Source organism: Apodemus sylvaticus, chromosome 18, assembly GCF_947179515.1.
Source record: "Apodemus sylvaticus chromosome 18, mApoSyl1.1, whole genome shotgun sequence".
NCBI classification, from domain to species: Eukaryota; Metazoa; Chordata; class Mammalia; order Rodentia; family Muridae; genus Apodemus; species Apodemus sylvaticus.
Window position 1 is genome coordinate 44662065 of NC_067489.1, and position 13662 is coordinate 44675726.

Consider the following 13662-nt stretch of genomic DNA (forward strand, 5'->3'; position numbering starts at 1 on the left):
CCTCCCATCCCTCCTCCCTCCTTGGTCTATACAAGGTCCGGTTCAAGTACACAGTTCCAGTGCCAGTCAGGCCTATGAGTTCTTTGCAGCTGGTTATCTGGTTACATGCTTTTAGCAAAATAATAATAATAATAATAATAATAATAATAATGAGGACTAGAAAAAACAAAATTATCAAGCAAAACCTGCAATTTTACAGAAAAGGTGTTTTCTTTTTAATTCACTTAACTAAAGAATGAGTCAAGTTGAAAGGGAGCATGGAAAGTCCAGGTGAGGTAGTTTTGACTGTGCTGAGAGCCGGTTCCCTGTTATAGCAGCACCGTGAGCTAGATAACTAGACAAAGGGGCGCTGCTCTGCAGAGGGGCTCGATGCCCGCTTGGAGGAAGGAAGTTTGGTCGGATGTAACTGGACCAGTTCTCACTACAATGAGCTGTTACACAGTTAAGGCCAGTCTGCATCTTCACTCCCTGCCGCATGTGACCAGCTGCACTGGAGCCCCTGGAAAATGGGGGGTGAAGGGGGTTGACCAATCCCACAAGGACATCTACATTTTTATCCAGACCTCACAGCCACTAGAACTGTGTGTCAAAAAAATAAAAAATAAAAAAAAGCCCCTCAGCCCCAGATAAAGCAGCCTAAGACAAGTTGTATATGGTTAAGACAAAAAAAAAAAAATGGATACAGTGTAGCATGCCAATGAAGGGAAACGTCTTTGATTGTCTACTGCAGGATCACAGCATTATCCCTTCCATGCAGATCTCCAAAGTACTAGACACGCATGGTATACATCTACACTCCCAGCCACCGCAAGGCACCCCTTCTTCAAATCCTTCTTCAGTAGCTCCCTCCAAAAGCCACAGAGCGATTACTTGCCTCATAAACTCAGGATTCACCCAAATTCCAGGCTCCTTCCTCTCCATTATTCACATCCCAAAGTTACAGCACGATCCGCTCCACACAGCTTTGTGCCTGGCTAATACTGTCTCCCCGCCCTTCCCCAATCCTTCTCCTTCTCTGTCTCCTGAAATCCTGGCTACTCCTCAAGACCCTAGCAAGCCCTCCCTCTAAGTGCTAACTGGGATCTTCCTCTTCTCTGTACCCTGGTCAGCCTCCACCAATCCAGACTAACTGTTCTACTTGGCTCCTGACTGCATATTCCATCTAGGGCTTTGTTGGATTTTTCCCCCCATAGAAGGAGATGACTCAAAGGCCAGATCTTAAGATTGTATAGTATATAACAAACATATTTGGTACAATAATATATAGTATATAGAATTCTAACCGTAGTAACTTCCCTGGTTATAAAAGGATGACTCACAACCAGACTTCCAGACATCCTTCCCTTCCTCCTCTTAAGAAAAATCATTCATCTAAAAGACATCCGAGTCCTGATGTGCCCCAAGCTCAAGGATGCTGGCACACGAGGGTTGTGAATGAAACAGGTGCTGTCAGTTAACAGCTGGCTGTCCGGTAGAGGGAGGGGCGGGGCGGGCTGGAGGCGTAGAGCAGAGCTGTTATGACACAAGCCAAAAGCAACTGTCACAGAAAGGATCTGGAGGAAGAGAATCAGAAGGGTGGCAGGCTGGGAAGGAGGCAAGATGGACACACTGGGGTGCCCCTGCACCCTCAGCTATGGTGGAGGCTGGGCCAGGAGGGTTGAATAGTCAAGCCAATCTGAGCTAGGAGACCTAATCCCAAAGCGAACGGGTCAGGCAAGACATGTTGACTCTGGAAGGGGGGGGGGGGGGGATGGAATTCTGCCAGACCGGAAGAGGTGGGGGCGGGGAGAGGGGGCGGGGCACGTTCTAAACAATGTTACAAAAAAGACTGAAACGTACAGAATGGCTGGAGGTGTGAGCTCCCAGGTGGACTGTGAAGCACCGGGTAAGGAGGAGGCTACAAGGATGTGACAACAGTCACGCCTTGAAGACTTCCTGGAGCATGCAGTCCACGCAGGACTCCAGGCCTCGCACGGCTCCACGCGCATGAGAAGCATTAAAAGGAGAAGCAACTTCTCCAGCTTTGCTTTGGGCCAAGTGAAAAAAAATTAACAAAAGTAAACATTTTCTGGGGTCCCAAGAAGAATGGATTGGCCTGGGAAGCTGGTCCCTTTGGACAATAATAGAGAAGAACAGAAGATCTAAAGCGCTGGGGTAAAGAGACAAATTTAAAATATTCAAGTAGGAGAAATAAATAGGACTTTCTGGCCAGTTGGTTACACATTCCAACATCACATAAAAATAGTTTGGGGATTTACTACTTAGGGAAAAGTTTATTACATCCTTTAAAAAAAAATTCACCCGCATCATTTCATTCTCATGTGACTGTGGCCAGAGTAAATTTACACATGAGTAGTCTCTCCTCTCACTACCACAAGAAACCTTCAGGGCCAAGACATCATGAGGTTTCCAGGCTGAGTCACCAAGGCTGCACTAAACTCCAATGTTTGTGTATAATCCCAATAGCAAGAACCTAGCCAGATTTTCCTCTCAAGTCATGCATTTAGCATAAACAATCTTGTACCAAAGAATGCACCATAGTCTAATCTACTCCAAATCTCTGGGGATACAGGGAATTTAAGGCCTCAAATGCCCAGAAGTTATAAACATTCTAAGGTTTGGTACAGCATACTCTTTTTCTTTCTTCTTTTTCTTTTTTTTTTTTTCAAATAAAAAATTTCCCAAAGACTGTAGAAGATATTGAAATACCAGGAGAGGTGGCCTTTGTAAACTGCCGACGTTCCCTTGGGAAACAATGAATAAAGTCATTCGTCTCCGAGTGTGCAAGCCCTCCCTTCCACTAACTTGATGAGAGCAGTCAATATGGGTAGCTGCAAATCAAAACCGTTGGAAGAGAAGAGCCAGAGAGAATGGGGGGGTGGGGAGGACAGGATGCTATTTATTAAAGCTTGTCACCTGGTCACAATGAGGCACACATTTAATGCAGGGCTGAAGGATAGCAGAAAGCAGGGCTCCAACATGAATACAGCTCCTACATGGAGAAGTCCGGGCTCCAGCGTCGGCCAAAGGCTCTCCTAACGATCAGGTGCTAAGTTCAGAAGTCTAGCGCTCACTTGCTCATTATAGGATCTCTATAATGGAGGCATAGGGCCCAAGGACTCATTACAAAGGGAGGCCATCTGACTCGCAGGGGCCACAGCTGGCTCAGGCAGGCCATGATTAGAACCTGCGTGTCTATCGGCCGCTCTCAGGTGTCCTACAATATGAGGGCATAAGGGACTGGTTCATATTAAAGAGCCCAGCCCTAGATTCTGCAAAATGGAAACCAATAAACTAATCAGGTGGTGTGCCAGCCCTGTCTCCCCGCTTAATTAAGACCACTAAATCATCCTCAGACAAAAACTAATCTACATGTTTGAGGGTGTCAGTTTATGCTTTTATTTTGTCTTTCTTTTCAAATTCCTTAGGGCCATAGAATGAAAAATACTGACCTTCTTCCTTAAAGGCATTACTTTAAAAAAAAAAAAAAAGCATAAGAATTGACCTAAAACCTGTCACCAGTCTGCTTTCTCATTTGCATGCAAAGTCTTTTATGGGCATGCTCAGTAGAGCCTGAAGACTAGCCAAGTTAGCTTGCAATCTTGATCAATGGGAACCTCACCACCAAAGTCCTGGCAGCATTATACAGGGAATCTGAAGCACCAGCTACCCTCAGCACGGCCAAGGGGAAAGCAAAAGAAGCAAGGCTTGGCATCACATGAACAAGTGGTTCAAAGATGCTCACACCATATGAACGAGTGGTTGAAAAATGCTCACACGCAAGTACAGAGAAGGCTCTAAAGGTTTCGCCCACAGAACGCTCAAAGCCCGCCAATCATTTCACAGAGGCCCCGGGATCATGGCTGCAAATGGATATTACAGAGTTCCTTTCTCATGGGGAGTTTGACTCCGCTCTCCAGTTAACGTCACAATGTCCAGTGCTAGGAAAAAGAGACAGAATGGTCCCACCGCCATTTGTCCCAACCTCCGTTCTTCTTGGAATGCTGTGCACATTTTATATTTAACTTGGTTTGAACAAAAGGCAAGATTCCCCCACTCCTGCCCAGAAGGCACTGTGGGGAAATGAATATGGAGGAGGAACAGTGAACTCTTGTGCAGCAGGCCTGTGAACTCCCTGGTTGCTAGGAGGCGGGGGACTCTTAGGATTACTTTAGATTTGATAACTGAAAAGAGACAGTGAAAGATCTTCACAACTGAAAGGCTCGGTTTTCTATGCAGCTGTCTTCTTGCAAGACCTGATCAGTACCTGTGTGTCTGCTCTGACCTTGGAAGCCTAAATTTTTCTCCTGGAGGAAGCAGAAAAAAACAAGGCCAAAGGTCAAGCCCCCTGCTATAAATCACATTCAACCCTGGTGATTACTTATTACAGGTGAAAAATGGGGCTGCCTCACCAAAACTTACAAAGGCCTACGCCTCTCCTTGAAGCTCCTACTGTGTGCTAGATAGCTGCACTAAACCTAGGATAGCTATCAGTGTGTGTTTTCTTTTAAAATGTCCTGGGATCATTCTTGTTTCCCAAATGTTAATTTTGTTTGTTTGTTTGGGGTTTTTCTTGTTTTTGTTTTTGTTTTCCGAGACAGGGTTTCTCTGTGTAGCCCTGGCTGTCCTGGGATTCATTCTGTACCTGGCCTCGAACTCAGAAATCCGCCTGCCTCTGCCTCCCAAGTGTTGGCATTAAAGGTGAGCGCCACCACCGCCTGGCTATTAATTTTTTCTAAATTATTTCCCTTAATTTCCATATTTTCAGGAGGGATTTCTAAAAGTCTCTCCAACCTGAAGTTACTGGATATTGTTTAGCACATTTTTTTTTTTGGAAGAGGCTTATCGTATCCTCTGAATTCAAATAATTTACCTACAACAGACTCTCCTTGACTGAAAATGGAGGATGGTAACAGGAAATGGTAAAGCCAATCACCGGGCTAACAGAAGGAAGTGTCAAGGGCCTCAGGTCCCTAAGCAGCTTCATTTCCTAGTTCACGCTATGAGACAGGAAACAAAGGCCCTGCATGCACCCAGGACAACCAACTTGATCCAAGTCCATCCCCTTCCATTTTGTAGGAGGACCCTCCTCCAAACAATCTCCAGGGGTCTCCCACACCGTCAGCCTCCCACATGCTGAAAGGAGCCAAGTTCAGGGAAGGAAATGATAAGATACTGGTCCTCTCATGAAATCAGCACCCCAAAAGTTACATGAGGAGAAATGGCCCACTCCCCTCTCGATGCTCAGAGAGACATTAAGGCGTGCTCAATGCCTTAGTATCCAGTATTTCTTTCAATGAACCCTAGGCCTGCATTTCATTCCATGGACTAGCTGACATTTACAATAAAACAATAAGTAACAGCTCTTCTTCCTAGACAAGGCCATGTTTCTGCCCAACCGTGCATCCTCACGAGAATCTAGCAAGACACTGGCCTCAGAGAACACTCCATCAAACACTGAACGAATGACGCAGCTCTCTCCTTGGGAACCCTCTGTGCTCAGCAGTAACCTGACAATGGATTCGACCACCAACTCAAAATACATCATCCCAGGAACACCACCTGACCATCTGTAGGTCACACAGGGGATGGAATGAGCGAATTGTGTAAAATTGGAAGCCTCTTCCTCGTGCCCTCAAAAAAAAAAAAAAATTGTCTCACAGCACTGGGTAATCATGGACTTCTTTTGCAAAGTCTGAAAATGTGATCACCAGGAAGCGAAGATGAGACAGATTAAAAATAGACTCCCCGGGAGTGTGCCTGACATTATTAAAGAGTCTTGCAGGCTTGTGGGAGAACTGATAGCCACCTGCCCTCCAACAGCTCTGCATTTAGTGTCAGTCCTGATTTCTGGGGTGGGGGGTGGGGGGGTGGAAAGAGAGGCTGGCTAAGGATGCAGTGAAGGCAACGAAAGCCCTAAGTGAGGGAAGCAAGCCTGGGATTAGTGGAACACTGCTGTGTATTCAGGGCTTATGGACCGCTGTTTCCAGGGCAGAGTTGGATCTAGGTGTACAGTGCATTGACTGCCATGAAAGAACAGAGCAAGCACAGCCACGACTGAAATTACTTAAGCATAAACTGTGGTTGTTACCTCCTTTCCAAATCTGGTTTGTCACGAGAGAGAATAGCAGGCGACATCCTCATATTGCCTGATTGTGCAATCAAAGGGGGCTTTTCTGGGAATGGAGACATGGTCACAGTACATTTTTAAAGTGTGAGATAGTGACCTCAATGTAAAAGGATTTGCTGTCTGGGGAGAGAGTAAAGCTTGACTCTTAAGTACCAACCACAAGCTTAAAACAATCTCCCCCAATTAAGACAGGGTTTACAGTGATTTGGTATAGGGACTTGGTTTTAGAATAAAGTCTCCACACTTCCATTACATTGCGTTTAAAAGCAAAGTCTTTCCAGAATGAAAACATTTTCACACCCTTCCTTGTAAGGAACACAGAAACGCAAGGTTCGCAGGATTTCTCCTTTCAGCACCTCCAGTACAGTATCACAAGCTAGTGAACGGCGATTCAAAGAGAACCAGCTCATTCGAGGATGCTCTGAACAATCAACGTCTTTTTCCGAAAGAAACCTATTTTGAAGCCCTCAATTCTAAGACCATTGTGTTCGTCCTTCCCATCCGGCATGCAAAACACGATACAGCCTCCATTCCATCCACAGCACTGAGGCAACCTATGCTAAGTCCACGCACAAGCGTGCGAGCGTTCCATATGCAAACACACCACGACCCCCTCCCCAAGCATTCAATGAGCTCCACATAGCTCCCGCGTACAAATTGAACCAGCCTCAGAGGGACATGGGCAGCGCTTTCCCCTGCCCTGAATCTCCACAACGAGGCAGAGAACCTGTTCCTTTTTTTAAAAAGGGGGGGAGGGGATTGTTTAAATACCCTCTAAGGTAACTAGCCACAATGCAGGCAGGCACAGGCGAACCTGGTACTGCGGGCAACCCTGGACGCAGGCTCGCCTTTCACAAAGCTCAGGGAAGGTTGCAGCCATCCTATCTCCCTGCAGACCAGATGCTCGGCTCGATCCCCCTCCCCGATTTTACCTAACGAATAGCTCTCCAACCCCATATTGAGAGGATCTGCTGTGGATCTTACTGAGGTACAAAATGGTGGATGGGAGCTAATTTTTCCCTGCTCTCCCCATAACTCGGCACATCCATCACCCATCACCGCAGATCCTCCACCCCAAGCCCCCAGCTGGCCGCGGCGCGCCGATCACAGGCGGAGGCTGAACCGTGCTTACCAACCTGATGTCATGTAGCCCCTAGAAGCCTGCGGCGCGAAGGCCGCGGGGAAGCGCTTGTGCAGGCGGTAGTCCTTCTCGCTGCGGGACCTCATGCGGTCCGAGGCCCGGTCCGAGAAATCCGAGCTAGGCCAGGCTCGCCGCAAGGTTGTGCTCCGGGTCTTCTTCATCGTGGGGAAGGGCGACCCTGGTGCCCCGAGAGTGGGGCCTCAGCGCCAGGGCGCAGCGCGCTGCTTCATCCGTCTACCGAGGCCACGACCCGGGAGGACTCTGCGCGCATTTTTTTGCCCCAGCCCCTCTTCTCGTCGGTGTCTACACCGCCGGCGGCAGGTCCGGCCCTCCCCACGCCCCCCCACACCCCCAAGGAGAAGGCTCGGATTTTACACTCGTCCCACAATGCATTCCACTTCATTTGCAATCCGCCGGGCTTCCAGCTTCCAGATTCCTGGGGGGGAAGGCACGTTGGGAGGCTCGGCGGCCGGGAGGGGGCGGCCGGGGTGGGGGCGCCGAGACTTGCAGCGTGGAAGCAATGGGAGCGCAGACAATGGCCCGATTCAGCGCAGGAGTGCTTAGCCAACTGTGCGCCACAGCACAAAAGACCCAAACAAATGAGGAAGCCGAGGCCTCCGGAGGCCGAGCCGGGATCGCACGCCCCGGCAGCTTGACCGGTGGGCGGCAGCCCCAACCGCACTAGGAGGCTTCAGCGCGAGGCGTGGGGATGACAGCGTCCGAGTCGCGTCCCCCCGGACCTCCCAGCTGCGAGGCCCGCAGTCCCCGGCGCCCTCTGCCTCTGCTTCTCTCTCGCAGTCCTCGGGAGGCAGTCTTCATTCCAGAGGCTCGAACGGGGGGCGCGCGGGAGCACCGGGACCGCCGCTGCGACAACGCAGGAAGAGTCCCGTTGGGTGCTGGCGACCGCGGCGCGGCGTCAAGCTTTCTCCTTCCGAGGCTGGCAGGGGCGCGGGAGTGTGGGGGCGCGTGCCGACACGCGTGGGTCCCCCGCCGCAGGCATACTCCTACTCACGGGCCGCGGCGGCTGCGGAGCCCGGCGATCGGCCCCCGCGCGGGGCCATCGCGGCTCGGGGGCTACTAGCGCGATGCGCTCTGGCACCGCCGGAAGCGGGACGGCTACCCAGGGTCATGCTAATCTCGGGGCTGCGCGGAGGCTCAGCGTGGATCCCCGCAGCAAAGCCCCAGCGGCGGCGGCGGCGGCGACGACGGCGGCGGCGGCGGCGGCGCGGGGCCTGGGCCCTGCGGATGACACCGCGCGGATCGTTCCACGTCTTTCCGATGGTCCCTCCCCCTCGCTCCGAGGGCTAGCCTTCGTGGGAACGCGCCGATCTGCGGCGCCCGGCCTGGCCCACCTGCGCCCAGCCGGAGACACGGGGCGCCGCGAACGCGCGGGGACGCCAGGCCCACACCGACTGCTACGCGCCAACGGCCTGCGCCCTCCGCGATCCTGAGTGGAAGTCACTCCCCAGTGGCCTGGCTGCGCTGGCGGGCCCGGGGCCTCTGCACCGCCGGGCCCTGCACAGCTGTTTATGGTCCAAGCACCAATCGCTGCAGGACAGCGGTGCGCGCGGAGGAGGGGGCGCGGGCCAGACGCGAGGTCACGCCGAGTTAAAGGCGCCCGGCCTGGCCGCCAGCCCCGCCACGCGCCGCCACTCCCATTCTTATCCGCCACTCTCACCTCCCCATTTGGGTTGCCAAAAAGGCGTTTTGAGCCATAAACAAGGAGAATAAACCTGATTGCCTCTGGAGGTGATCTGTCATTTCCCGTTTTGAGCTGTTTTTTTTTTTTTTTTTTTTTTTTTTTTTTAATGCATCTGTGACAACGAGACGTTCCCAATCATTTTAAAGGTGGCATTCCACGCTGATGGGTGACAAGATGCAGAGCCAGCAATAGGAAGCCTTCGTGGAGATGAGTGTTCAGCAGTCGGAGGGCCCTAAAGGGTTAAGATTCGGGAAGCCCTGGCATGACAGAAAGGAGATGAGATCTAGAAGAGATCTCCAGGATGCACCTTGGTAATGCACAGCCAGAATCACCTCTCTGTAGATACCAAGAGGGTGGGGATAAAAGGCCACGAGTCGCATATAAAACCTACAACGACATCAAGCAATATAAATTCCTAACTGCAAACCTATTAGCTAATGCTCAACAATCCCCTTTTACATTCAAGACAAGCCCTTAAAAGGTATCCTTTGCTAAAATGGCAAGGAACAGAAAAACGACTAGCTTAGAAGAATCAGTGGGTTAAGGGCCAGAGAGATGTTCACACAAATTTGAGTTATTGACGTTCAGAGAGCTTAAATCAACGAAACAACAATTCTCATGAAACTGGAATGACCACATAAATGTTTGCAGTAATTATGACTTAAGGGTGACTGTGATCATGTGACAACGTTGATATTCATTCACTGGGCAGATGAAGTAGGCAAAATACTAAATAGGCTCCCGTGCAATGAATGGTCTAGCAGAGAAGCAGAAAGCTGAGTTAAAGACAAGAGTTGCGCCACATTTTATGAAGGTGCAATAACCTCTATGGGGCAGGCCAGGAGCTGGGGCCTAGAGCATGAAGAGCCCCCCTCACAGCGCGAAGGATGGTGTCCGGGGCCATGGAAACGGTGCAAAGGTCCTGAAGTCGAAAGGAGTCTTGGCTTCTGTTGGAAGAAATGCAAGAAGGCCAGTACGGCTGGAGTCAGAGCTGAACAAGAAAGCCGTGGACGATGAGGTCAGAGAGAGAGGTAGAGTAGATCATGCTGGGACTTGCTGGTTGTGTTCAAGGTTTTATTTTCCACTCTTGATGGACTGAGGGGGAGGGCAGCCACAGAAGGACTCAAAGCAAAAATCCAGCCATAATTTTATAATTTCTATATAGAGGGTATACTATAAGGCAGGGAGGGCCTGGTTGGTAGTTACATGTAATATGTAAAAAAATAAAAATAAAAAAAAAAAAGGTGATCATGTTCACACTGTGAAAGGATGAGTGGACCGGTGTGTATTGGAGGAGGAGAGCTACCTCTCTGGTCGCAGCCGCTTGTGACAACAGACCTTGCAGGGAACTGAGAGAGCACCCAGTGGCCAAGCAGCCTGACCAGACGCATAAGAAGCAGGCAGTAAATATGCCAGGGCTCTCAGAACCCAGATGCATGAAGCAGGTATGGTGGTCACCGCCACCCACCCACCCCCACCACTGTCAGTCACAGACTCACCCACATCAGCTAACAACGTGTGATGGTCACCCCAGGGGAACTGATGAGCACAGCCACTGTGAAAGTCTGGTTCGGTACATCCATCCATCTGTGTTATGGAAGACACTGCTTTGTTCACGGGATCCCAAGCCACAACTCCTAATCTCCAAGCCCTCCTAAAGGAATAGCATATCCTAGTGATGAACTGTCCACTGTCCGCCAAGTCAGCCCATTCAATCTGGGAAATTCGCAACTAAAATTTAATTGCTGGGGAGACAGTTGGGTCACAAGAATGGGGAGCTGAGTTATACAACCCACAACCCATGTAAAAAGAAGCCAGGCGCATGCTTGTAAACCCAGCACTGGAGGCGCAGAGACTAGAGGATCCCTGTGGTACCCCAGTCAGCCAGTCTGAAATCATCAGAGATCTCCAGACACAGAGATTGTGTCAGATAGAATCCAGGTCAGACCAGAGACACTGTCAAAAAGAAAATCCACAGATAGCACCTGGGGAACAATAAATACCTAAAATGAACCTCTGGCCTCCACCCACATGTACACACTGCGTATGTACTTCCAACCACACACACACACACACAGAGAGAGAGAGACATACACAGACACATATACATAAACACACTGCATACCCAAACACATAGCAATGGCTAAGGAATCCATTTTCTAAAATTAAAGTTTTTAAATCAAGCTTAAGAAGCACTTGCATATTTAGCTTTATGTGTGAGATCATAAATACTAATGAGATCTGTTTTGTGACTTGACTCCGACTGTGTCATTGTTTTTAGACTTGTTAAGATGGAAAATTGTAAGAAGGTTGGCTGAGATTCTCCTTTAAAATTTAAATCATTTAAGATTGTCAGATTTTTTTGCTGTTGAGTGAATTTAAAAGGCACAGAGGTGTGCGCCCCAGACAGTAAAGACATCTTGTTCCAGCCATTGTTGCTCGGTGTTCTAACTAAGTGACTAGGAAAGGTGACTATTAAACACGTGGGAAGATTTGAGCTGAAGTTTTTCCCAGTACGATATGTCAACTGTTTTTAAAATTTTGAATATACCAAATATACAATATTAAAAATAAAAGGAAAAACTCAGATGAATTTTCTGACTTTATATCAAAAGCACTATTGACAGAAAAGAAAATGGCTTCTATTGAATGGGAGAAAAACGCAAACCATAAATCTAATAAGGGATTAATATCCCCAATACAGGGAGAATTGTTAAAACTTAAAGCAACAACAACACACACATACACACACACACATACACACAAACCAAATAACCTAATCCAAAAACGTCAAAGTAGACATACAGGTAGCCCATAAAAAAAAAAGCATGTAAGAGATGGCTCAGCTATTAAACACTAGACTCACAAACAAAAACATAACTATAATCACATAAAAATCCTCAACATCACTAATCATCAGAAAAATCCATGTATTTAGCAAAATACTTATCAAAAGTATTATAAGGTACCCCTTATAACCTTTAGGAAGGCCATTATCAAAAAGAGGCGGAGAGAAGGAAAGAAAGCACTCCAGTATGTAGAGACATTAGAGCCCCTATGTACGGTAGGCAAGATTGAATAAACAGTATATCAATACTTCAAAAAGTTGAAAACAGAATTAAATATGACCCAGTAATTCCACATCTGATTATGCGCCCAAATGAACTGAATGCAAGGTATGAGAAAGCTATTTGCGAGCAATGTACATATCAGCTTTATTCATCGATGTCAAATTGTCAAAGCAACTGGTTTTCCATCAGTGCACAACCAAAATGTAGCTAATCCATACAGTGGAATAGCACTCGGCCTCCAAAAGGAAGGGCATTTTAAATCTCCTATAACCCAGATGAATCTTGAGCACACCATGCTAAAAGATATGTTCAGTCACCACGAGACAAATACAGTCACCCACATACATGAAGTAGAACAATCTACAAACTCCCTAGATCGGATAGAAGGAGAGTGGCTTCTGGGGCTGAGGGGGCAGAGCTAGGGAGGCAGAGGGTTTCATCTTTACAAGAAGAAGATGCCCATGGAAATAGAAAGTGGTAATGATACTAACTCTCTGATGCACCCCATCTTACCGGGCACCTTACAATGGCTAAGATGGAACTTTTATATTACGTGTATCTAGCACAGTAATAATAATTTTATAATATATTTTCTATATTATTTTATAAAGATGCCTGAAAAAGCCACTGGGAGGGTCATATAAATTTATGTCTACCTGAAATTACATACATGTATACGCACATGTAGCGTGTGCGTGTGTGCGTTCGCGTGTTTAACGATGGCACCCAACTAGGGGTGTGTGTGTGTCTGTGTGTGTTTCTGTGTGTGTGTGTGTCTCTGTGTGTGTGTGTGTGTCTCTGTGTGTGTCTGTGTGTCTCTGTGTGTCTGTCTGTCTGTGTGTGTGTGTGTGTGTGCGCGCGTGTCTGTGTGTGTCACAATGGGATGGAAATCATGCCTGGTACTGTAAACCTAGGCAAATTCTCATGACAGGTGAAGCCATGGAACCTAGAGAAGAGCATGCTATAGTCATGGCCTTCAACCAGTGCAACCTCGACCTGCATTCTAAACAGTTATCTTCATGCCCACAGGAGTATGTAAAATGGCATCCTTTATCAAAGAAACCTGTCATGGCAGCAGATAGGGCCATCACAGAGGACCATAGCTGGTCAAAGTGCAGAGAATGAACATCATAGGGCGCACAGCCCCAGTAGAGAACATCCCAGAAAGGAAAGCTACACTCCTGAAATCTTAACAACGGCATTGTCTAAACAAGAGTCGAACAATGAGAACACCCTGACATCATCCCAACAAGGACAGCGGTGGAAGTCTTACAAAGCCCCACCCCTAGAGGAAGAGCCCTAGATAATGCCCGATGAGAGAGGAAGAGCACCAGTCTTCCCCAGGGACGAGCTCCCTAATTCGCTATCCAACACCAGGTGGTCGGACCCAAAACATATACATCCAAGCAGCACTAAATAGGCCCAGCAGGTTGTATTTATATGTTTACTAATTTATATAAATATATGTAATGATAATAACAAAAAAGATGCCAGAAATTTGAGAGGGGAAGACACAGAAAGCACTGGAGGGAAAGGGACAGTATATGGAATGTAATAAATTTAATAATTATTATTATTATTATTATTGTTATTATAACGATAATAATAATAATACTTT

The 13662-nt window shown here is 48.0% G+C and overlaps 1 protein-coding gene across 2 annotated transcripts in view; it reads right to left on the minus strand.

Annotated features, from left to right (window-relative positions):
* Nucleotides 1–13662, minus strand: part of Stox2 (storkhead box 2) — a 247377-nt gene that overhangs the window by 103634 nt on the left and 130081 nt on the right. Inside the window, exon 1 of one of the 2 annotated variants that reach the window (XM_052162681.1) lies at nucleotides 7267–7583. The exons of the other annotated variant lie outside the window; for it this stretch is intronic. Within the exon in view, the coding sequence (XP_052018641.1) occupies nucleotides 7267–7432 (166 nt within the window). The 5' untranslated portion in view covers nucleotides 7433–7583. Of the gene's footprint in view, nucleotides 1–7266; nucleotides 7584–13662 lie in introns of those variants that run through there. 2 annotated transcript variants of the gene reach the window in all.